This window comes from Macrobrachium rosenbergii, chromosome 55 (genome assembly GCF_040412425.1).
Source record: "Macrobrachium rosenbergii isolate ZJJX-2024 chromosome 55, ASM4041242v1, whole genome shotgun sequence".
Classification (NCBI taxonomy): domain Eukaryota; kingdom Metazoa; phylum Arthropoda; class Malacostraca; order Decapoda; family Palaemonidae; genus Macrobrachium; species Macrobrachium rosenbergii.
The window spans coordinates 83257834-83284926 of record NC_089795.1 but is presented as its reverse complement, the minus strand read 5'-3'; the positions used below and the strand labels follow the sequence as shown (position 1 = coordinate 83284926).

General features: G+C 42.6%; 1 protein-coding gene across 9 annotated transcripts in view; it reads right to left on the bottom strand.

Annotated features, from left to right (window-relative positions):
* Positions 1–27093, bottom strand: part of LOC136835532 (MAP/microtubule affinity-regulating kinase 3-like) — a 169007-nt gene that overhangs the window by 91320 nt on the left and 50594 nt on the right. For 2 of the 9 annotated variants that reach the window (XM_067099165.1, XM_067099160.1), the window contains exon 2: positions 9310–10018. The exons of the other annotated variants lie outside the window; for them this stretch is intronic. In XM_067099165.1, the coding sequence (XP_066955266.1) occupies positions 9310–9453 (144 nt within the window). In that variant the 5' untranslated portion in view covers positions 9454–10018. The remainder of the gene's footprint in view (positions 1–9309; positions 10019–27093) is intronic. 9 annotated transcript variants of the gene reach the window in all.

Here is a 27093-nt window from a genome sequence, read left to right as displayed (position 1 = left end):
TGCCCCGACACAACCATTCCAGAATCCCAAACATAAGCAAGCGCATTTTGTTCTTAGTTTTTTTCGTGTAAGTTTTATACCGACAATTTATTGTAAGCGTGTAAGACACACCTTATAACTAAATTATTTCCAAATGTTATAGTAATATACAGCACATTTCTAACTAAAAACAAAGAAAAAAAAACCGATGACAAAAGCTAACTGCGTTGCTAAATGTCGGTATGGTAATAATAAGCAGGACCTCAATGTTCGTCTGATTCCGAGAATCCAGGCAAACTATACACTCACGCACCCACAACACGACAGTATTCGAACATTCAGAAAGGGACCAGGAAATACTTCAAAAAGGCAAAGACTAAAGTATGTATATGTGTGTATATATATACAGAACCAGTTAAAATAGTTACACCATTGACTTACACTAAGCGACATCGCGACCATCTCGTTAATGTTTTCCGTGAAAAATAATCTTATAACCAATCCCCCAGAGCGGGCCCCCCTCTCTCTCTCTTCAACAACCAACAATTCCGGTATCAAATAAATCAACCCTTGAGAGGGAATTCTATTTCAAGAATGAAAGCAGAATTAATAAAATTAACCCCGGACAAATTTGTAATGTGGTAGTATTTACCATAATGAATTAATGTTAATGAAAATTAAATGAATCGTGGGTATGCATCCCATTTGGCTGTGGTTGAGAGAGAGAGAGAGAGAGAGAGAGAGAGAGAGAGAGAGAGAGAGAGAGAGAGAGAGAGAGTGAAATGTGACATACCACGCGGGGGTGTAAAGTGACCTCGTCGAGGCCCTCTCCTGTATGTAAAAAAAAATGGAATATAAAATTTAAGCCAAGGACCTAGCGCTGGGACCTATGAGATCATTCAACGCTGAAAGGGAAACAGAGTAAAAAGGTTTTAAAAGCGGAAAACCTCTCAGTTCCACTGTGAAACAATTGCTAGGAGACTGGAAAGATGAAAATAAAAAAAGAGAGAATTTGAACGGAAGTACAATAAAGAAATGAAAAAGGGGTTGAAGCTCGGTGCCGAAGGGACGCTACAAAGAAACTTAAGAATACATACAATGCACCTCGTGAGGTGCACTGACAGCACTGACCCCCAACGGGATTCTCCAGGATGAACTTACACCATCAATTGCAATTACCTAAAGTAATGTTGGAACATTGCCTTCGTGATTGAATACAGTGTACTAGATCGAGTTGGAAATATGTTTTTGATGTTTGCCTTTATAAGAAAGGAACAACTTCGCGGCTTATTTCGTATGTTCTATGCCACCTTGTTTTCCCTAGCTTGACTGTCGACTTCGAGCGAATTTATTCGGCTTCGTTCTAAATTCAGCAACTCTAGTTGGTATTCTGAGGGCTCGACCTTAGAAGCTTTCAGTTTCCCCTTTTCTCAGTCGGTTTAAAAGTCGCTGGTCTCTTGAACTATGAAGGTTGGCCTTATCTCAGAGAGAACTTGTTTTGACGTTTCGTACACCCTTGATGCAATACGCTTCGTTTCTTAACAATTCAACCAAATCAATCGACGATAAGAAGCGCCGGTTTCAACCCAGTTTGCCGGGACGCCGAACGCCAGAGCGGGAACTGAGAACAAATTCTGGGTGGTAGAAATTACACTGGCAATCAAGCTGAACATTATATGCAGTCTCACGTGTTATTAGGTAGCGATCAGTTAGACCTGAGCACTGCCGCCTTGAGATGTTACCCAAGGATGTTGTTATGACGCAGAGGTGGGCCGTATGCTAGCGAGATGACGAGGTTTAACTCGTTTACGTGAACTTTTTTTTAGGCGACACGATTAGACGATGTCTGAATAACCGTCGGTGGAGAATTCAGCTTCTCATGTTGTACCATTCAAGTGGCTCTCAGTGAAAGCAAGGAACTGAAAATCTTTTTTATTTTTTTTAAACCACTTATAGAATAAGATGACTTTGTTTCCTCCAAATTTTAAATTGGCTTTATCACCATTCGATGTATTTTGAAAAAAGAAATAAATAACGGCATGAGTTAACGCTGAATTTCAATTACTTTACTACACACCTTGACCAACCGGAAGGTATGATACTTTTACATAAATTATTTTTACCTTGTCCATGACGTACGTCGGAAAGACATTCGTTGTTCTTTTGTCAAAGTCGATGACGAGGATATAAGGAATCTTAAGTCCAGAGAGCTGAGGAGAGAGAGAGAGAGAGAGAGAGAGAGAGAGAGAGAGAGAGAGAGAGAGAGAGAGTCTTATCACCAGAATCAACACCCTTATTGGTGGGGAGTGATCGGAAATTGCTCAATAACTAAATATGCGCTGATGAGTAATATAACCGTCTCGAAAACCGTTATCATCTCCAGTGTTATGCAAAAAAAAAAAAGAAACTTGCCATCTTTTTCATTTCACTCACAGCAATGCCTATTGCATAATAACATTTTCAAATCAATGAAGTCTCGAACGACCATTCAGTGGCCTTGAAAATGCTACACAAGCGACTTCTTGTAGGTATAACTAGTCCTTCGAAAATATATGAGCTCAAGATCATTTTCACGTAATGAATATGAATGCCAGGGACTTTCAGATGTGATGGGGTAAGTCATGATAACACTAGAAAGCCCTACTTAACCATGGGACTTATCACCAACGACAAAGCAGCTACTACAGTAGAGGACGATCTTTTGGCTGTTACTCGCTGATAACGTTTACGGGTCTTTGAATGTGGGACGAAAAAGTTAATTTACCCTTCACAGACAACCAAAAACATAAAATTTTAAACGGTACATTTAATGGGCATCACCTTCAAGTACAAGGGACCAACGCAAGAAGAAATTTTTTACATTTTCAAGATCCGCATACTACTGTATACCATACTAAAATTATAGATTATGGTGTTCAACAATATTCTCTCTCTTTTCTCATCTAAATTTCCCTTCCCTTGGGCGACAAACATAAGCAGAAGCTACAAGGAGATTCACTTTGGAGCCTTGGGAGTGGAAACATTCATTAGTTAATTACGAACACCGCATTATGATCCCAGTCACACCAGACATAACTGGAACGAACCTGAAAGACAAGGAAACCTAAAACAAAGGAAGGCTAACCACCATTACTCATCACAACTTTGTTCTACACTCGATTCAAAAACCGCTCATTTCAAAAACAACAAAACACCCCCAAAATCCCTTCTTTACGCAACACCGACTCTGAAATTCGACATTAATCGTAAACCGTAAAAGATTGCCACGTTAACCGGAAAAGGCAAATTCTTGAAAATCTCCAAATACTTCGACAGACTCACGACGATGACTCATACCGCAACACCGACCGAAGCGACGCTCTGCCGTCGGTTAGCGTTCATTTTGGGCGTCCCAGACGAACGCTGCGTCCTGGTTTATATATATATATATAAACAGGTCCTTTGAAGATCAAAATAATCATAACAAATTCTATGCAGTAATCGAAAGATCTCATTGTTTGAAATAAACTTAAATCATAAACTTAATGAGAATAATGTCTCATCGATAATCACCGAAATGAAACTAGATAAAAGAATTTTAAGGACAATTTCTTTCATATCAAGTTCCTGTTATATCGGTTTCTTCTATTTGAAATTTTGTTGTGGTTATACTGTTAATCTGCTGCGCATTGGAGGGGCGTTATTGCTGGTGAGTGTCACGAAAAGTCAGGTATTTGTTATTGCATCAATCTAAGGAATAAGTCTGAACTATGTGCTTCTGGGGAGTTTAATTTCTGTCATGTTCTCACAGAAACGACGCTTTACAAATAAGTTAAGGAAGCTTAATGATCTATACTTATTCCCTGGATTAAAGCCTCCCAAAATGCAACGAATGGGCACCTTAACAATAACAAAACAGAATGGTCGAGTCATCAGATGATCAAACAGGAACCTAACACAAAATAATTATTCTTTAAAAAAAATGTTCCTGGTTTCATGCCCAATGACGATGACGACAGCAGCCCTTGTAAAGTTTAAGGATTTCAAGTATATTTCTTACACAATTATTGAACGTTTCAAGGTATTCTGCCATAACACCTTCAGCAAATACGAGTACCAGGTAGTTTTAAACAAAAGAACTGAAAAAAAGACGAAAGTGACATTTGCGGTTGTTTAATACCAACCTTCAAGAAATTAATAAAAACCAATCGACTAATGCCACAATGTACTGTACTTCGATGAAGCTCCAAGGTACCTTGACAAAAATGTCAATGACCAAAACCCGTCGACGAAATAATCGCATCCTATTCGGAGATTTCATCTGCAAAGACTTCCCTCCTAATATTACAATCATACTGGCGGTACTTGTCGAGTCCTTGACTATTTGATAAATGGAGAGAGGCAACTGATGATTTGCCATGAGAGTGACGGGCGATAGAGAGATGAGGGGAGAGAGGGAATCTTCTGGACCAATGAGGTGCAGGAGATTGAAGTGAAGCACGATGTGGGTAAGGGAAGGAAAGAGGGGAGGGAGGGAGGGGAGTGGAGGAGAGAGGGGAAGGAGGGACAGACAGGCCAGGTAAGAGAAGGAAGCGAGAGGAGGAAGGTGCCTTACTGACGTTGACGCTAATAACCGGATGTGCTGCTGCAGGTGAGAGACAAAATGTGAATAGGAGGAAGACTCGTCCTCCCTTTCCGTCATTAATAAACAATCCCCAGCCCTCTGCACGCTGAGAAATGGCACGTCTCACTCTCACTGTTTCACAATAACTCTCCACCTCGCCCCACACTCACTAGAATGGACGAGTTATTCAATCATCCTTATTTGCAAAAAGTGCTAAGCAAAGGTTGACTACTTTTTTATTCTAATGCTTTGAAAAACTTTAACTTCAAAATATCTAACACTTATAAAACACACTTAAATATATATATATATATATATATATATATATATATATATATATATATATATATATATATATATATATATATATATGTATATGTTTATATATATATTACGTGTGAGTGTATATATATGTATATATACATATATGAGTGTATATATATGTATATATACATATATGTGTTCCTTAGCAAGGAAACAGAAATAATACGTAACAACTTCCGGTAGTCATGCATAGGGTGCATGGTTTGATAAGGAGAAAAAAAGTCATGGAAATGACAACGAAGAAAAACATCATCAAAAGCAGCAGCAAAACATACACAAAAAAATACAATAAACTGAATCTCGGTTTTTCGTTATTTCGAAGGAATATGAATTTGCTTGGCGGAGAAAATAGCTTGAAAGAAGAGACCGTAAATTTCCTGTTCAACAACACATGTCGGAAATTCAGTTAACAATGCTCGCATTAAATGTGAGTATATGCCTATTCTGCATTTGAGATACAGCACTAAGACAAAGGATAACTGATAGATAGATATACATATATATTATATATATATATATATATATATATATATATATATATATATATATATATATATATATATATATATATATATATATATATATGTATGTGTGTGTGTGTGTGAGAGCAATATATATATACACATATATAGTGTGGTGGGTGTGTGTATGTGTGTGACATAAGTTTGCGATAAAAGTAATGCTTCACTACAAACGATATCAAAATACCCTCAATGACAAAGCAATGTGAAAACAAGAAATGTGCAACAAAGCCAACGAAGTGGTATCCCCACCCGCATATCTCATATTCTGTAAGGACAGCATCTCCTCGCATAACGTCATTAACATTGTATTGCGGCCATGAGAGTGCTAAAAAGACCTCCAGCACAGGCGAGAAAGAAACTCCCTCCCACGTAACGTGGCAAAAAGTAGCCATTTACTTCTCTTCTCTCGTAAGAACATCCGTGTTCATGTTTCCGCCACACCTCCGGCGCAATTATCTCAATCACAAAACGATGTTCGCTGCTGCACGCAATTCCACCACAATTATGAGAATGATGATCAATGCTGAGAATTGAGATGTGTTCTTACCGAAGAAAATACACTGAGGTTTCTTTTATTTGATTTTGCTTCTGGCCTAAAACGATTTGACTTCAAGTACGTGAACCACGCATGTCCATAACAATTCACATTAATCCGTAACTCTTGTCAATTCAACAAATGTGTTGAACTTACGGTACAGTCCATTCATGGTCGTGATTCAAGACGAGGGCCTAAAACGGTACAAACGAGATTTCAAGCCAGAACCTTACTACTACTTGATGCTCTGATTATGGGTAAAACCACTTGAACAAACAGCAGTGAGGAACCTGTGTTAGGCAAAGCCCAGAAATGTTCTTCCAGCAACCCTTTAAAACTTTCCTACTGCTTACCCTCCAATCCATTAGGGAGCGCACATAATACCGCACTGTCCTTCACAAGACCTTTAAAAATATCACGTTTTGCTTCGCATGTGACTGCGGCATTTATAGAGCGAAAAAAAAAATGCTAAAAAAGTGGCATATACAAAACCACAAAATTTATGCGAGATCACCTAATTCTAAAGATGTTAAACTTGTACAGTCAAATGAAGAATATATTCAAATAATTTAAATTTATATATTCAATATATTTCAATGAAGAATATATCCAAAGGCGCTATCTGATTTACCCGAGAACTGCTCTTCCTTTCTCAACTTTCCAATGCCAACTCGCACCTCCCTCATCCACTCACTTACGGTGGTGTGAAGTGGTAACTGTAGTATGCCACTAAACTGACTTCCACAATCCCCACGGAATGGTGCAACGAGTTTTAAAACGTTTCACGGCAAAGCACAATAAACAGTGCGGCGTTTAGATATTAACTTTAACAATATTAACGTTTCCGAATCATGAAAGATATTGGTATCTGAGATATTATTATGTTTACGTTTCTTCGATCCCTAAAGCACCAAAGAGGTTACAGTATTATTTTCTCAAGCGTTATCTTACGTTTCCACTACCGTGAGAGTTCTTTGTTCCAATTTCATCCTTTCGATTTACCGTTATGGAACGAGAGCAAGGGAAAAAAAGGCAAGGAGAAAACGGTAATAAAAACAGAAAAGAAATTGTACTTTGTAAATTATACAAAAATCAACGTCTGTTTCGCATGGTGGCATGAAGGGCAGCATATGAATAAATGATTAGAACAGAGTCTTCACCAGCCTTCATTAAGTTAATTTTTAGATAACAGTTCCGGGTACTGTAAAACATCTCGCAAACTTATAGAAGTCCAATATTTAGTTAAGATGGGGATACCAAACCCACATCAATAGACTGCGGTATCCCCAAAGACCGACAAAAAGTATATATATTAAATTACATCTTTAATCCGGGTTTAGTAGACATCAGCTAGATTACTAAGTCGTTTCTGCATTTGCTCACGAGTTTGCAATCTCTACACACATGGGTGCTCACCTGATATTTTCCATTCTCCATAGCGCGCACCACACACACACAAACAGAGAGAGAGAGAGAGAGAGAGCGAGCCTACCACTGATATCATCTAATTCACCTTGAATGTATCAAATTCGAGCCTTTGTATCCTCTTACCTAAACAGTCAGATGACCTCCGGTTACCGATACCCTAACTGAAGGCAGATGTAGTAGGTGGATGCACAAATACGACGAACGTAGTTATCGTCAGTTTAATAACCATTTTGTTTATTGCAAAAATTTAATCGTCTTACTGTTTTCTAAAAGGCGGAAGGTCATTTATCCTCCTCAGCACCATTACTACTTAAACACCCTCTATGTGGACAGAGTATGCATATGTTAAAAGTACAATTGACGTTGTGTTTCCAGAGAGAGAGAGAGAGAGAGAGAGAGAGAGAGAGAGAGATACTCTCTTAAGAGAGATTTCTGCCCAATGCATAAGACCGTGGCAGTAGGCCAGGGTGAGCAAGGTGTCTGGAAGGTGATGCGGGAGGAAGTGCGACCAACCAACCTCTCCTCCGACAATCAGCGCCATTGTTCTCCCCATGCACTCTGCAACAATGATCTCAAAAGGCCTCCCTGTTCTTCCCTCTTTAACAATGATATCAAAAATGTTGTTCTTTGAAATTCTTCTTTCTTTCTTCTCTCCTCCCCACCACCCACCATCTCGCAATCTTTTAAAAAAGGTTGCCAAGCCTTGAGCATAACCTGTCTACGAATTAAAAAGGCCTGTGTGCGTGTCTACCATTATTATAAAAAATAACAGAAGCAGTTTTAACCGAGATTTAAAGACAACTGTTCTGTACGTGAATGAGTATCAACGTCAGTTATGAAAAATCTAATCCCTTCAAAACAGAGGCACAGAAAAATGCACTGTAAATGAATCTGGAATTTACCGTGAACTGTATTCATAATAATCCAAAGAGGAAAACAACAGCAGGTGGCGTTTTGAAAGTAGTCGGTAAATTCAACATGAACTGCTTTATTGATCCATAAAAGCGGTGCGGAATAAACCTCACAATGAGTCAAGGCTGGCACACCGCAGCAGCAGCAGCAGCAGCCATCATGCACAAAGGAATCGACACGGTTGCGAAGATATACGTGCATGCAAACAGCGCAAGGTGCTCAGGTGAAAGTGCGAGACGTGCATGGTGTGACCCCAGTGAGATAATACAAGATTGATATGAGAATGCTGGAAAAAAAAAGAAGTTGATTATTCAATAGAAGTCATGAAAAACAGGTAGATGTGATAAATGACCTGACAGCACAGTGTGTCAAGTCACTAGTAACTATTGATACTGCACAGCTTTAACGAGGAGCCATAATGGAGAGAGAGAGAGAGAGAGAGAGAGAGAGAGAGAGAGAGAGAGAGAGAGAGAGAGAGAGAGAGAGAGAGAGAGAGAGAGAGTTTCCAAGTTTACTTGAAAATCCAGAAAGACGCAAAAGCGAGGAAATCTGGGCTACAGAAAAAACTACTCAAAACAACCAAGACTACATATGAAAATAAGCTTTGAGGAAAAGCGTGTGAGCCACAAAAAAGGAGGCTCCTTTTTGAATAAGATTCGAAAGAAGACTATAACTCGTGCATGAGATGGCAAACGGTGCGTGAGAGGTTACCACTTTGTCCCTCTAATCCACAGTTGCTGCCACACTACTCACTACTGTTTATTCAAAAGTAGAAAGCCAGAGGTGCGCGTGGGTAGAGAACTGAGAAGAGGGGAATAATGGGAAGGAAGTAGGGCCAGGGTCACCAAGACCTAACCCGACGACAACAGTAGCAGCAATGGTAGTAGTGGTGGTGGTGGTGGTGGTGGTAGTACAGTAGTAGTAGTAGATGAAGTAGCAGTAAAAGAAGCAGTTGGTTGTTGCAGGCTCTACGTAGCAACGGCAACAGGACCAACGGAACTTACCCATGGGGGATTGTACCAAGGTTTGTGGAAGCGAGCAGGACCCTGTTGAAGGTGCACCTTGTGGGAGTGTGGGCGTGGCTCTGGCATAGAAGTGGCGGGCTGTGTGGGCGTGGGGCCTGGGGGACCCCGGGTGGCGGCCAGCATCGGCGCTCACAGCAGCCTACCCGCCAATGTACACCTGCTGAAGAACACTTAAGCAATCACAGCTGGTGCGGATGACCAGCTGCGACCCGAGAGACAAGTGGTGCGCCTCCTCCTCCTCCTTTACCTGTGAGCCTTCCTCCTCCTTCTCTCAACACGTCGCGAATTTGGACGGGAAGGAAAAGGGGAGTTCTCTCTCTTGCAACGGCCGACCTATGGTTCCTTACAACAATTCAGATGATCTTCAATCCCGTGTGGTTTTTTTTTCCTGGTATATCTTTACCTTAACTATGACAAAAAAAAGCCTCCTGCAATCTCAAAACTATAAACCTTAATGCACAAGTGTTCTCAAATATATCAAAATGACAAGTGCATGTCATTCACTAGTTCTGGGAAGCGATTAACGATCACAATTGCTATGAAAAACCATGCAGTGAGACTCAGTCACCACAGCTTGATATCTTTCCCTCGCGTGGACTTAGCTTAAAAATAGATGATCCCTTTTGATAGAAGCTCCACACACTTAAACACTAAAATATCACAGTCAAAAAGGAATATCAAAGTTCGCCTGAAAGAAAACAGTCAATTCTTGAAGTGAAAGAGAGATATTTTGTCAATAGCAAAGCACATCATGTCAACACGAAAGCACATCAAAGGCTCCTTGAATGCTGAGCTGCCAATTCTGGAAATGACATCAATTACCGAAGAGATCTTATATTATACGGGAATTAACTATACTTCCAGCTAGCAGAGCAGAACCTATGAATATTTCAAAAGGAGCACCAAGAAGCAAGACCCTGCATAATAAAAAAAAGAAATGTGATCCGTTTTAAACATACAGTCCCGCTCAAATATAATTCCCAAAGTACCCAGTCTCTACACAATTTCACCGACAAACACTCAATTAATACTAATACATGAAAAGGAGTTAACTAGAACCGCACAGTATCGCTGACAAGCTCCTCCTCCTTCCACTAACAGCCACGAGCTTCACACTGAAGACCAGCCCGATGAGAAAAGATAGCCCGTGGCGTGAGCATGTTATTCGGAATCTTAGTAACTCTCGTATGGTCTTTGCGATTCCCGACATCACTGAGTTTTATTAGTAAATAATAAGAAATAAATGAGCAAGAGCACTTACAATATCCGAATAATAATGAAAATAATTATATTCAACATTTAACCAAACGGGTGGCAAATTTCAGAGTCCAAAACGTTCACAATTCTACAGAAAAAGTTCTCATTTACATTAAAGCGTACAGACAACCTTCGCCAATGACTTATTGTAGAGCTTGGAAAAAATATCTTAGCAAAAATTGTAGAAGTACAAACGAATCCTGCAGGCGACAATAATCACACAAAAAATTATCACCACCACAAAAATCATTATTCTGATGATACAAAAGACACGTCAATCCACAAAAATGACTTATAACCAGTACAGACAAATCCCCTTCGCACCCGTCACCGCTCGAACAATAAAATAACGAAGTGGAGAGTCGAGGGGCATAACACAACCGTTTAATTGACAGGGAATAGTAACCCTGGTGTTGTTATCTACAACGACGATGACTCAAGTGACGGCTAAGGTAGCGGTTCAGGTGATGTGGAGAGACAGGAGGATATGAACGAATGGGCGGAGGAGGTGGAAGGTGGAGGAACGCAGGAGGGGGGGAAGGGGGAATCATCAAGGGCGTTCACGGGAACAAAGTGGAGTTGAACGTCCTTTCCCGCCCCTCATCACCATCATCATCATCATTGTGATGATCATCACCTACCTACGGAGGGTAGCTGATTCACCGAGTCTGATACACTGCGATCCTAACGTCACCCAAGACATCGAAAGTCAAATTACTTCCAATAAATAAAAGAAATCTTACTAAGTATGCCACGTTGAACGACTGTATCTTCACATACATGCATAAATGCTTCAAGTTCAAAAGGAGCATTTGAATGTAATTTATATTTCAATAAATCTGCTTAAAAAAAGGAAAAACTAAGGCGGCTGGAGCTCGTCCGTGGGATTACATTCAAAGCCAAATGTCTCGTACTAATAATGACGCCCTCAATACACGTTCAACATTTCTTTAACATTCAAAAAATAATAATGATAAAACATCAGACTCCAAAAACATAAATATCATGAGAGAGAGAGAGAGAGAGAGAGAGAGAGAGATTGATGTTTCTGGCGTCAAATGGGCTAAAATGTTCATCGATTTTGAAGTCCAGAGGAAATTCACTGGAAAAAATTCATAGCTAGTTGAAAGCAACAGTACATGGAAAAGACAACAGTGTGGTTGTCTCAGGTTTTACGTGCCCTATCAAGATTACAAAATAGTTATCAGTCGACTCACTCTCTTATCGCAGTTCTTGACACTAATCTGTATCAATTTATTTAAGTGTTTCACAAATCAAAAACACAGGACCAATAATAACACGTCCAGGACATTCAACATGTGGTGCCAAATAGAGAGTATTACCAGTATTTGAAAACTCCGTCCAGGAATCACATAAGATGCTATTAAACCTGTTACTGTTTCTCAAATTCGGTTACGGGAATAAGGCAAAACATCCAAAACACGAAACATAACAGCTTAAAAGAGGACAGCTACAACTGCTGCTTCACTACCAACCTGAAACCGAAATGAAGAGAATCTGAATAAATGAATTCCAAGCACCCCGGCCACCACGAAATAAAGAAAAGACAATGGACATCACTGACAGACCCCGAGGTCAAAAACCCATGACAACTGAACTGAAGGAACACTACTTGGAAATAGAAAAGAAAGCCACCCTACCATTCCGCTCTCAAAGTGAACTTGTTTCCTACTCCTCCTCCTCTTCCGTTGAGCACAGGCGAACCGAGACTACTACATAATGCTGCTGTTACGACTCCGTCTCTTATCTCAAGCCTTGCTCGATTACGCAGTTATCATCAACCCACTTGGGCCCGTCGCCATGAACTCCCTTATCTTTACAATACTGTAACACCGTCACGCTCATAAACAGTGGCACCTACTGTACTTACTCCACATCCCATTTACGACGAGCCTCCTGATCTACAGATTCTTAAGAGGAAATGTAAAGTTCAAAATTTTACACCCAGAACTGTCAATATAACTACTCAGAACTGACTATTAATCTACCATGTCATTTATTACAATTCCCATGTAAATGAGAGCGCTTTACTGCAAAATGACAACTCAAAACCAGTACCCCTTCAAGATACACCCCTACATAATGTGCACATATCGCAGCGCATGAATACAAACGACCTAGAATGATGCAGAGGGCCCCATAGGATAAGTAGGGAACGATGTGTACTCTTGGGCCATTTCCTTAATGCCTCCTTGTGTTCCTTCCTCCTTGACCCTCTTCTATTGACCCTACCACCTGCTTCGATGGCCCTTCAGATGCCTCTCTCTTCCGGCGTTTGTTACTAAGCTCTCTCTCTCTCTCTCTCTCTCTCTCTCTCTCTCTCTCTCTCTCTCTCTCCTAGTAGGTCAGAGGTAGCGCGTTCAGGTCAAACTAAATTAATAGAGTTCGATTCACGAAATGGGCGATAAGAGAAGTATGGGGGCGAACTGCCTAAAATCCAGTTTGCCTTTGTTGGCCTAAGCAGTGAATCTGGTACCTAGATTGTCCACTGATGTGGGTCGCAGTTGGGTTGAAGACACATTATTACCTATCGCACTGTTCCATCCTCGAAATTACCTGGTCGAGAGAGAGAGAGAGAGAGAAGAGAGAAAACCTGATTGTTCAAAATATGTGAAGGAAAATAACCCAATGATTCTGTGTCTCTCTCTCTCGATTATCATGACAAGAACGTACCTACGTGTATGAAACATAACCACGGAATTTCAAAACAGTTACAAATAAAACAAGCTCTCGAAGCACGAACCCAAGCATTTAGTCATAGTAGTACCAAGTATTACGTAGTACCAAGTATTACAAAGAAAAACCAAATATATCCCAAACTTACAACTTACAAATGAGAGTGAGACGCCTCATAGTTGCCATTCTCTTCTCAGAAACAAAACATAAAGGCATACTCTCCTCATAATCGCGTGAACAGTTCACATTACCTTCTCAAAAACAAACAAGACAAATTCTAAAATTCTACCAGACTTCATCTATGCTGATAAACAGAAACTGCAATCAACTAAAAGCTGTGGAGGTTATGCAATACTGCGGAGAAAGAGAGAGGTCACAAATAATTGGTCGTCGATTTTTACCTGGTCATGACCAAGACTGATCTTGAGAGAGAGAGAGAGAGAGAGAGAGAGAGAGAGAGAGAGAGAGAGAGAGAGAGAATATCCTCTCTGCATCACCCAGAATTTCTAGTTCATCCTCGCAAGGACCGATACAACACTCGACGATCAAAATTCCCACAACCAGATGTAGGCAACGCGACATATACATGAAACCAAGGTGAAGCGGAGAACCGAACGGTGTCGGCAACACCAACACGCCATGCATAAAAGATTGGCAACCTACGTAAGAAGGCCTCGGCGAGAAGACCTTGGCCTTTCACCATGGAGAGATACGAAGGAGGGGCTTGTTGTCAGAAGGTTCGACGAGTTTTTGCACACTTCTGATTCTGATAGACTTCTCTCTTCGACAATCACTTTGCTGTCATTGTCCAAGTATTCGGCGATGGCTCTCTAGTTACTGTCAACATTCGACGGATTGAGAGAGAGAGAGAGAGAGAGAGAGAGAGAGAGAGAGAGGGCGCTTCACCAGTCGTCATCTACCTTGGTGACACGTCATTACATGGAGATAAAAGGGACACTGAGTCCAGTGCTCGCTCGCTCTCTCTCTCTCTCTCTCTCTCTCTCCATATATATAAAAAAAGAAGAGACAAATCTGATGTGACGTACATAGACTTAATGTTGTGACTGATGTCACAACAGCAAAGGTCAACATGACGTACCAGTGACAACCGTTACTAATAATACATGGAAAGGAAATGAAACCGATCTGAGCATTACCGAAGTGTGACAGGTTGTACCAAATATTCCAACAGAAACTTAATCGCTTTTCGCTTTTTCTGTTGCTATATGTAGCATCGTTTTCTAGTACGCCAGAAAGAGATTTTTCTAGGCAAACAATGAACATCAAGACACTTAAGGATATTTCGTCTTAAGAGGCAGAAATGGAAGTTGAAAGGAATGAAAAAGTAATAACACTGAGAATTAAAGAGTAATCACATTATCTATCTATCTATCTATTCTATAATAATAATTTCCAAGTGGAAACTTGTCCTCGGTGGGGTGACAGCAGGGATTCTGGGAATTCCGAAGGCTTCTGGAAATTCCGAAGACTTCGAGACACACTACAGGGTCTGTAGCTTTTGGATTTCTTGCACAATACTAAAGAATAGTGTTATGGAGATGAAAGGGTTCGAAGATTTCTTTGGGGGGAAGCCCATGTTCTTGGAGATGAATTCAGGAGGCCTTGGGCTTCCGAAGGCTTCAAGACGATCTCCAGGCTTATGGAGAAGGAATGGGATTGGGTCCTTCCTGCAGACGAACGGCTTCGAAGATTTCTTCGGGGGAAACGAATCCGACAGGAGCTGAAGACGGCTTCACAGGATCCGGGAGTCTATAATCCAATGGGCGTTTCTCCAGGAATGCTTCAGAAGCCGAAGACCACTTCAAAGGATCCTGGAGTCGTGATGACGTCTTCAAGAATACGTGTTAATCCAGTTATCTAACGACTTTATTTTCAGTGCGTCATTGTGATATACATCATGTAAGCTCGCTCCTCTGCGCTTATTGGGGCCAGACAGCTGGTATAATTACTCACGCTTACTGAAAACTTACAGGTCATTCCTAAAAAAAAAAGGGTACTGAGGAGAGGAAGATTAAACCTTGATCGTGAGAAAAAGAGGCAAAGGCGTGCCAATGAAACACCCGAAGAGAAGTCCTTAAGATTGCATGAGCAACGCGTTAGAGATCATTGTCGTCTACACAATGAAACTGAACAACAAAGATTAGAACGCTTGCAAATACGGATCCTTGTCCGGATCCTTCTTCTTATATAAATACATACATACATACATACATGTATATTTTATATATATGTGTGTGTGTATATATACACACACAATATATATACAGTATATATCCCGACGACGAGAGAAAAGGATATGATGATGATGATTTTTCGCTAAATTTATATATTTTTTTTATTTTGATTTTCGTGGCAATAAAGCTTTGAAGAAAATTTCATATCTGCTGCTGCGAGTAAGATTCATTGTCGCCTTGTACCGCAATATTTTCGTGTTTTTCCTGAAGGCGTTTTGCTGATGAAAATATTGATTACTTCGCGGAGCAGTATGGAGTCGAGGTTCCTGCTCTCTGCGATTACGGATTTATTCAGGAGCTCTACAGTTGTATTGTTACTTATGGACGCAAGTACTTCATTCGAAATAAAGAAGAAATAATGAAGGAGACGAATACAGTGGCGTGGAGGAGCTCAAGCACTTAAACGAAATAAAAGGTAGAGAACTTGAGGTGTTTTCTAAGCTGATTACGAGGAGATTTTGGAACAGTTCTTCGCTCGAAATAAGAATGAAAAGGAATAAGGAAAAGAGAGGACATCGGCTTGGAGGTATAGGCTGCTGAAGAATGTTGATGAAGAAAAGAGCAGAGAACCTGAGGTGTTAGAGGCTGCTTGAAAGATTTTGGATTCACAAAATTACTTTTTGGATAAGCAAGGTAAAATCGAAGGGATGATCAATATCGTCAGTAAGAAGGAATCCCACAAGATTATAGAAGACGACTCGTTAAAGAAAAGAAACTGCCTAAGTGTCAGAAAAAGAATTCCAAGTTATGGTTAACGCGATGTTAAAATAATCTAAAGCCTTCGGGATATTCCTTGAAGACATTTTAGAATCCTTCAGTCTCCGGCTCCTGGAAGGACGAGAGAAATGCCATTCGCGCATACTCCGAACTCCAAAGTCCCAAGGAACAATGTCTGAGATGCTTCAAGTCGTCTTGAAGCCTTCAGAGAGAGCAAGTGTCATATTTGAAAAGCTGGGTAAGAGAGAGCAAAGAGTATGCTGAAAGGACTAGGATATCAACGCAGATCGTTTAAAAGAAGATATAGCAGCTAAAACAGAACGGTAGCCTTGAAGGGAAGGGTCCGACCCAGAGGCTGCTTCCTCGCAGGAAGGCAGGTATCCTGCCAGGCTGGGGAAGTGGGCCTGGAGATGGCCCAAGAACTTCAAGGATAAGGCCCAAAAGCCACCAAGGAACGCCAGTGTCTTCACGGCAGCCTTGAAGGGAAGGGTCCGACCCAGTGGCTGCTTCCTCGCAGGAAGGCAGATATCCTGCCAGGCTGGGAAGTGGGCCTGGAGAGGGACCAAGAACTTCAAGGATGAGGCCCAAAAGCCACCAAGGAACGCCAGTGTCTTGAAGGCAGCCTTGAAGGGAAGGGTCCGATCCAGAGGCTGCTCCCTCACAGGAAGGCAGGTATCCTGCCAGGCTGGGGAAGTGGGCCTGGAGAGGGCCCAAGAACTTCAAGGATGAGGCCCAAAAGCCACCAAGGCTCGCCAGTGTCTTGAGGGCAGCCTTGAAGGGAAGGGTCCGATCCAGAGGCTGCTTCCTCGCAGGAAGGCAGGTATCCTGCCAGGCTGGGGAAGCGAGCCTGGAGAGGGACCAAGAACTTCAAGGATGGGGCCCAAAAGCCACCAAGGAATGCCAGTGGCTTGAGGGCAGCCTTGAAGGGAAGGGTCCAACCCAGAGGCTGCTTCCTTGCAGGAAGGCAGGTATCCTGCCAGGCTGGGGAAGTGGGACTGGAGAGGGCCCAAGGACTTCAAGGATGAGGCCCAAAAGCCACCAAGGCTTGCCAGTGTCTTGAGGGCAGCCTTGAAGGGAAGGGTCCGACCCAGAGGCTGCTTCCTCGCAGAAAGGCAGGTATCCTGCCAGGCTGGGGAAGCGGGCCTGGAGAGGGACCAAGAACTTCAAGGATGAGGCCCAAAAGCCACCAAGGCTTGCCAGTGTCTTGAGGGCAGCCTTGAAGGGAAGGGTCCGACCAAGAGGCTGCTTCTTTGCAGGCTGGGGAAGCAAGCCTGGAGAGGGACCAAGAACTTCAAGGATGAGGCCCAAAAGCTGCCAAGGCTTACCAGTGTCTTGAGGGCAGCCTTGAAGGGAAGGGTCCGACCCAGAGGCTGCTTCCTCACGGAAGGAAGGTATCCTGCCAGGCTGGGGAAGTGGGACCGGAGAGGGCCCAAGGACTTCAAAGGATGAGGCCCAAAAGCCACCAAGGCTGGCCAGGGTCTTGAGGGCAGCCTTGAAGGGAAGGGTCCGACCCAGAGGCTGCTTCCTCGCAGGAAGGCAGGTATCCTGCCAGGCTGGGGAAGAGGCTGCTTCCTCGCAGGAAGGCAGGTATCCTCCCAGGCTGGGGAAGCAGGACTGGAGAGAGCCCAAGGACTTCAAGGATGATGCCCAAGAGCCACCAAGGAATGCCAGTGTCTTGAGGGCAGCCTTGAAGGGAAGGGTCCGACCCAGAGGCTGCTTCCTTGCAGGAAAGCAGATATCCTGCCAGGCTGGGGAAGTGGGACCGGAGAGCGCCTCAAGGACTTCAAAGGATGAGCCTTGAAGGGAAGTCTGACCCAGAAGCTGCTTCCTCTCAGGAAGGCAGATATCCTGCCAGGCTGGGGAAGCAGGACTGGAGAGGGCCCAAGAACTTCAAGGATGAGGCCCAAAAGCCACCAAGGAATGCCAGTGTCTTGAGGGCAGCCTTGAAGGGAAGGGTCCGACCCAGAGGCTGCTTCCTTGCAGGAAAGCAGATATCCTGCCAGGCTGGGGAAGTGGGACCGGAGAGCGCCCAAGGACTTCAAAGGATGAGCCTTGAAGGGAAGGGTCTGACCCAGAAGCTGCTTCCTCTCAGGAAGGCAGATATCCTGCCAGGCTGGGGAAGCAGGACTGGAGAGGGCCCAAGAACTTCAAGGATGAGGCCCAAAAGCCACCAAGGAATGCCAGTGTCTCGAGGGCAGCCTTGAAGGGAAGGGTCTGACCCAGAGGCTGCTTCCTTGCAGGAAGGCAGACATCCTGCCAGGCTGGGGAACCGGGCCTGGAGAGGGCCCAAGGACTTCAAAGGATGAGGCCCAAGAGCCAACAAGATACGCCAGTGTCTTGAGGGCAGCCTTGAAGGGAAGGGTCCTTCTCAGAGGCTGCTTCCTTGCAGGAAGGCAGATCCCCTGCCAGGCTGGGGAAGCAGGACTGGAGAGGGCCCAAGAACTTCAAGGATGAGGCCCAAAAGCCACCAAGGAACCCCAGTGTCTTGAAGGCAACCCTCAAGGGAAGGGTCCAACCCAGAGGCTGCTTCTTTGCAGGAAGGCAGATCTTCTGCCAGACTGGGGAACTGGGCTTGGAGAGGGCCCAAGAACTTCAAGGATGAGGCCCAAAAGCCACCAAGGAACACCAGTGTCTTGAAGGAAATCCCTCAAGTGAAGGGTCCGACCTATAGTCAGCTTCCTTGCAGGAAGGCTGATATCCTGACAGGCTGGGGGAGTGGGCCTGGAGAGGGCCCAAGAACTTCAAGGATGAGGCCCAAAAGCCACCAAGAAACGTCAGTGTCTTGAAGGCAGCCCTCAAGGGAAGGGTCTGACTCAGAGGCTGCTTCCTCACAGGAAAGCAGATATCCTGCCAGGCTGGGGAAATAGGACTGGAGAGGGCCCAAGGACTTCAAGGATGAGGCCCAAAAGCCACCAAGGAATGCCAGTGTCTTGAGGGCAGCCTTGAAGGGAAGGGTCCGACCCAGAGGCTGCTTCCTCACTGGAAGGCAGATATCCTGCCAGGCTGGGGAAGCAGACCTGGAGAAGGCCCAAGAACTTCAAGGATGAAGCCCAAAAGCCACCAAGGAACGCCAGTGTATTGAAGGCAGCCTTAAGGGGAAGGGTCCGACCCAAAGGCTGCTTCCTCGCGGGAAGGCAGATATCCTTCCAGGCTGGGGAAGCAGGCCTGGAGAGGGACCAAGAACTTCAAGGATGAAGCCCAAAAGCCACCAAGAAACACCAGTGTCTTGAAGGAAATCCCTCAAGTGAAGGGTCCGACCTATAGTCAGCTTCCTCGCAGGAAGGCTGATATCCTGACAGGCTGGAGAAGTGGGCCTGGAGAGGGACCAAGAACTTCAAGGATGAGGCCCAAAATCCACCAAGAAACGCCAGTGTCTTGAAGGTAGCCCTAAAGAGAAGGGTCCGACTCAGAGGCTGCTTCCTCGCAGGAAAGCAGATATCCTGCCAGGCTGGGGAAATAGGACTGGAGAGGGCCCAAGGACTTCAAGGATGAGGCCCAAAAGACACCAAGGAACGCCAGTGTCTTGAGGGCATCCTTAAAGGGAAGGGTCCGACACAGAGGCTGCTTCCTCGCAGGAAGGCAGATATCCTGCCAGTCTGGGGCATCGGGCCTGGAGAGGGCCCAAGAACTTCAAGGATGAGGCCCTAAAGCCCCAAAGGCTCGCCAGTCCTTAAGGGCAGCCTTGAAGGGAAGGGTCCGACCCAGAGGCTGCTTCCTCGAAAAGGATACTTGGAAGTTCGTGGATGAAGCTGGTTTTCTTAAAGATTTATACTGTATCGTCAATTTCTTTTTACCATTTTATAAATTTCTTGGAAATTTTATATTTTATATTTCATAATATACACAGAGAGTGCACATATGCACACACTCACTTAATAACCCCTCCCCGGAAGCGTGACGGTTTTGTATTCCCTTGAGGCCACATTATTTATTACTGGAGATGATGACCATAGGTATTGCAACGCTGATTTGTATGGGGTCAATGAAACACACGAAGAGATGCTCTTAAGACGAGGGACCCAGTTCACGACTGGCAGCCGCGTTTAAACAAGGAGTTCTTCCACTCCCCTCCTGCCCGGCGCAGCATAGCGCGTGCCTCTCGCTAATCTTAAAAAAAAAAAAAAAAGTAATAACATTTCTAAAATAAACTTTTCTGATGTCAAAGGAAACTACATCAAACCCGGTCACTTCGCCCCAATATTAGGACATTAATAATAAATTCATGGTTCAAAAACAGAAAGGCTTATGGTTAGCAATGAGAACGGTTAACTTTTGAAATTATTACATCACCATTAAAATTTCTTTTTTGGATTCTCCTTCGCCCTTAACTAAAAATATACCTGAAAAAATAAGTATTTTACGGTGCAAAAGAATTGTTAAAAGAATTATATCACCAAAAATACAAAAGGCTGAGGCAATAACATCAGGTTTCTAAGGCTTCCCTCTCACTCCAGCAACTCCTTACATCATGCAAATATGGGATTGGTCAAAGCGACAAAACACAAAGGACAAAACTGTTTAGTATTTTTTTATAGACTCCTATCATATCAGACCGCATATTTCTAGAATTACCAATTGTGGCACAGTTTAAGAAAATATTTCATTTTATACAGAAGGAATATGAAATGTTCGATAGCATATCAAGATGAAACTATTGCAAAATATATGAAAGTAAGCGTGATAACGCTGAAACGAAACGCACGAAAAGCCCCTTGTAGAAAAACTGGGTCTTTTCATCATGCCTCAAGTAACTTGCATATATGAAACAAACTTATATATATTATATATATATATACATATACATATATATATATATATATATATATATATATATATATATATATATATATATATATATATATGTGTGTGTGTGTGTGTGGAAAAAACAGCCCTTAACACCCACCCACCCAGAAATTCCTTTTTTTTTTTTTTTTAATATTGAGGTTAAAACCTGTTCCCCTTTCCGAATTATTTTCCCCATCACGCGCGTACAACTTTGCCTCAGTGGTTCCTAATGGCTAAGTACTCCTGGGTTTTCGCCACGGACATAAAAAGACACCTCGAATGACTTCCATCGAAAGTCAAGTTCCCTCCTGACGCGAGTGAGGGAGGGTGCTCGAAGTGGCTCCAACTCGTCCCCCTCCCACTGTTCGCCAAACAGTCACATTTAAAACCTGGATGACCGACCTTTGCTCCTATAAGCAACAGCAGCTGCAGTGGGTATCGGAGGGGGAGGGGTTATGCCCTGCGGCAGCAGAAGGAGCACCCTGCACAAAACAAGACAAAGGCGTCATCACACGGCCGTATTGATTAGGTGCTGCTGCTGCTGCAACATGACCTCCTGCGTCCGGTGCTGCTGCTGCTGCTGCTGCTTCTGCTGCTTCCCTCCCACAGCCAACCCGAGACCCTTTACTCATGTATAGCTGTTGCTCTTGCCGCTGCTGCTGCAGCAGGCACAGCAATATCACCCCCCTTCGCTTCCACTTCGAGTAGTCATAAAGCCCTTCCGAAGTATCTTCCGGGCGCAACCCAAACAAGCTCCGCCACCCCTACCCCTTACCCCCCACCCCTTCCCCCTTTGTCACCTCCATTTGACCGACATATTAAAACCATTCAAAGGGCTAATCACCTTCAAGCTCGCCTCCCTGAACCGCGAGGAGGGGCAATAACGGTTGCGGCTTTGACATCACTACTCACTCTTCAAAATGCTACTGACGAGGATGATGATGCCCCTCCATTTGGAGCAGGGAGATAAAAGAAGAAAGCTTCACACTCATCGGGACGATGACCTAAAAACAAAAATGGATCAAAATGGAGAAGGGGGGGTGGGGAGTCAAGTCCGCACAGCTATAAGATTTCTATTCGTGAGAAAAATACACAACACAAAACAGTTTCCATCATGACGCTTTGGCAGACTCGACGAAGATCCCTTTACGGTTTTAAGCATTGGAAAATCTAACGATGATCGCTTCACAAAACTGAGCATCCTTCGGAACTAAATGAAGTCCACGAATTAATTTGAGATTGTTCGATATTTCCAAAAACAGCAAATATACATACCCTATGAAAAGTAATGTTAAATAACCTGCAATTTTAGTGCTACAACATTTTCGTTATATGTAAATCGAATCATATTTAAATCTGTTGGCAATTGTGTTTTCTGAAAACACCGTGTAAGGTAAACGAAGACCACAAACTCTCACTTGGAGAAAATCCATCCGGCTGCCTCACCAACTCGTATACCTTGGGAAAATCCTCGCCCGTTACCTTTGGTATTTCGAATGCATTTGGCAGTTTGACGTAAGGATCTATTTTCCAGTCTTTACTCATAAAAATGGATTTCTAGTTTCCGTTGTAGTTGAAGGTGCTATTCTTATTCTGTCTTATTTCAACTAGCATGCCCATGACCACTAGCTTCCCGTCCTGACCTTTATCGAGAAAATAATTTTGGTATAAACAGCGCTTTAAGAAGCTCTGTTATTCATGACCTGAGGGATACTAATGGGGATAATGCAAAATATGAAAAATTCTTCTCAAATGCAACTCCTCTAGCTTTATGTGGACCTGACCATTCGTGCATCGAACGGATTTTTTATATATTGGGAAGCATAACCTTAACTTGTATTATATTTCTACATGAAATTTTACAAGTAAAATTCTACTTCAAATTAAAACCCTCAAAGTAGGGCACTGTCAATAGTTAAAGGATAAATCGCCTTCAATTGTTTGGGTTGAAAATCTGTGTTAGTGCGCCAGAATTTAAGAGCTCCAATAACAAAAACAAACTGGAAAATACCAAACGCGAATCCCCTCGTACCCAATAAAAGAACAACCCGGGATCCAGGTTTTAAATAAGCGAAAGCGAAAGCGGCAGCTCGAGCGAGAGAGAGAGAGAGAGAGAGAGAGAGAGAGAGAGAGAGAGAGAGAGAGCGTGTGCCATTCCTCTTCCTCTCTTTTTCATGGTCCTTCACCGCGTACTTCAACGCCAGGAGCACCACTGCAACTTTAAGACCTAATTGCACCCATAAATTTCCTTAAATGGACCATTTCGGGTAGGGCCATTTTCTAAATGTGAACGCATTCAAAATGCAATAAATGAGGGAACTCCAGCACCAGTAAATGAGCGGAAGAACACAACTGGTGCAAGAAAAAATACACCTAACAAGACAACGGACAACAGCAAATAAGTGCCCCCAAAAATTTCTTTACACACATACACATATACAAACACTTACACTGAAGCATGAGCGCACGCGAAAAGAGAAAGAGAGACTGACTTTCAACTTTTTTTCCCCTTCCATCCAGCCAAAAGGCTTTATGCCACACACCACTTTTTGTGAGGCCAGGCCCCCCGAGAAGGTTTCTCTCTGGTACAAGCTGGGGCCCAAACCCAGCGCCCTCCACCCAGCTTCCCCCGACTCAACAGCGTTCGATTGCATCCATTCACTTTCTCTCGCTTCATTCTTCCCCAGACGATTGCGTGTCATCTCGCCTTATCCATCAATGAACACTTTCTATAACATTTCACGATCCATCGAGTGAGTTGCTTGTTATTCGTAGGAAATGTCGCGTCCCACTTCGACTGACTCGTCAGATTCTAAAGCTTTACACAAACGGCAGGCTGGAATTTACATCAACCATAAGGGCATCCAACGTGCAGAGAAATGTTAAGCTACAACCAACTAGACTTTACGGTAAGGCGAGCATTGTGCTCTAACAATCATGTTCACACTACAAAGTTAACTGCGAAACACCCGTACTACTCAAATGTGGAAGAGTTTTCCTTAAACTGAAATTGTTAGGGGCTTTCCTATCTGAAGACCTTACATAAAGCTTTCCCAAACAATTAAAACTGTGATACTATCATAAAAATGTATGTAACATCTAATGAAAACGAAATACGACATACGAGAATAAACAAATCAAATTTTAAAAATGCATCATTATGGAACTGTATCGAAGTTGATTGTGCCCAGATGTCTATAAGTTTGACAAATTAACTGAAAAGCAGCCCTGGAGCCTTTACACACCAAAACCTCGCCGCAACAGAACCATTTAGAGCGAAGCAAGACCCGCAAGACAAGAGCAAAACGGCTTGCAAAAAACATGTCAAATTCACTATCATCCTCACAGAAAAAGATATTATGAACGTGAAATGTTTGTTTCGGCAAATTTTCGCAAGAATGATGTCCACCTGTCAAATGTCTCAACTGAGTTTACATTATATACAAACATATATATATATATATATATATATATATATATATATATATATATATATATATATATATATATATATATATATATATATATATATATAAATATAAATATATAATATATATATATATATATACATAATTTTATCTCCGTTAAATTTCCTTTTGCCTACATCCCTAAATGTCCGCTGGTAAGATAACTTTTTTTCTGCTCAAAGCCCATCGGTGATACTTTCACCTAGCCAAATTTCCATCGGCGAGGTGCCATTCACAAATCAATATCCAAATTCAGTTCTAGTAAAACCCTCATTTTATGCCAAATGATACTTTTAGAGTACACCTACCACCAGTAACGTTGCATGATTCACGATTATCGTGAATGGCAGAAAACAAAAACGTGCCGATATAATATCAGGCCCCCGGGCAGCCCAAGTGCAGACCCACGTCGTTAGGAGACGGAGACCTGACCTCTGAACTTTCACTCTGTCTAGAAATATCTTCTAAGGACGAAAACTGTTCCGAGTCTCCTGCCATGATCTATATATAAACTAAAAGACCCACTGAAGTTCTGACAATGTTTTCGAACAATCAATGAACGAATTAAGAAAAGAGGAAAACAAAGCATTATATTTAAAACCGAAGCACCTTCCTTGACATTTGCTCCAAGTTCAAAGCCAGGATTAAATAAAAGTTCAAAAGAGTCGTCAAATTAAACAGGACACCAAAAAGGTTCCAAGAAAAGGTGACCTTTTAATTTACTAACAAAAAGATGAACGATGAAAGCGGAACTGCCCACAAATTAAAAGGACAGCTCAATAAAAAAAAAAAAAGCAGCAAAAACGTAAGTTAACTTCTCAATGAAAAAAAAATATTATCCCATAACCAAAAACTTACTGCATATGCAGTGCTGGTAACTTAGGAGTTTTAGAAACCGAGGAGAATTATTCATAGTGCCTGGTTAATATTTTATTTTCTTATTCAGGTTAGGTATCAATTTGCTCTCTACTCCACCCCAAAAACTCAAGTTAATACTGTATCCTTATCGGCAATTTGACAACTTAAAAATGAGAGAGAGAGAGAGAGAGAGAGAGAGAGAGAGAGAGAGAGAGAGAGAGAGAGAGAGAGAGCGCATCATCCTGCGGGGGCGAGGTGTGGGCGTCGGCCACCGTTCTCGAGCCCACTAGCTCCATTCATGGAAGCCCTTTGACTGGCATCCAACTTTAATCCGCATGCACACGGGGAAAAAATCATGAGACTAAGGAAGAATAACTGTTATTGATTTACAGTAATTAAATGCAAGTGGCAACGAAGAAAAACGTCAATAAAAATGACAGCGAGATAATCGACACCTAAGCAACTTATGTTGATTCATGAAACATCGCTGAAACCTTGATATCATACTGAATTTTCATTCTTGCAATCGAAAGTAATATTAATACACTCAAGTTCATGCTGCAGAAAAGATACAACTCCAATCACATGGGTATTATTTGCCTCCCAAGGTAAAACAAAGCGTCTTTGAAACTTCAAGTTAAAGAGCACAAGAATGACATTTCTTCACAGGCAGCATAACACGTAATCACAGAAATATCTAAAAACCAGCGACACGGAAATTACTCAATTCGACACCCATGACTTTCCCTATTGGCCGCGGTGAGTCATTCTCTGATGCCTTGTGATTCCAGTTTTTCGATAATAAACCAGACTAGCCTTCAGGTAAAAGACATTTTAAATATGATAAAAACAGAATATCAAAGTTATATATAAAAGAAGGCCAGACCATAAAAGAAAAACACATTCACTTCCTGAATTACCATAAAGCACAGATGAAAAGAAACGAAGTTGACGCTGCAGGGCTCAAGTGGTTTATTAAGAAACAGTTGGCAGAGTTTTCATACACGTGTAAGTCTTCCAGTGACCTCCAAACCGATTGCAGGCGATAATCCTAGATTGGGATCACGAAGGTAATGATGGTGACAGTGATGGCCTACAAATTACGTGTCGGTACCCAAAAAAATAGAGGGACAGAATCATGTTGATTATACCACACACAAGAACGCGTAGAGAGAGAGAGAGAGAGAGAGAGAGAGAGAGAGAGAGAGAGAGAGAGAGAGAGAGAGAGAGAGAGACGAAATTAAAAGCGAAACCATTCCTACTGTTAGTGTAAATCAAAAGGTTGATAACCTACATTTCTCTCTCTATTTCATTTCCTACGCGTCCGAAAACAAGACGGTCCCTAAACTCTGCACAAATATTCCATTCCAGGTGAGGAAGGCGTCCGCCCCGACCTAATCAATGCAGGAGAAACAACACGGCACCTTTTCCAGGGAAAGATCAATACAGCACAGTTAACGGTGGACATAAAACTGGATGAGAACTTTCCCTGTTGCACTTCTTGGTCATTTGTTCTCTCTGGCACATCACCTTTGTTCTTATGCGAGACTAAAAGCGGATGCCGCCACGAAACATCTGGGTCAGCCTGCGATATGGCGACACGGTTTCAAAACACATCTACATTTCATCTCATTTTTTTTTTATCTTCTCTCAATGGACTTCGGCTAACATAAACACGCTCTCTCTCTTCCCGAAAGGGGTTGAAAGCCATTTTTATTTCCTTTCCT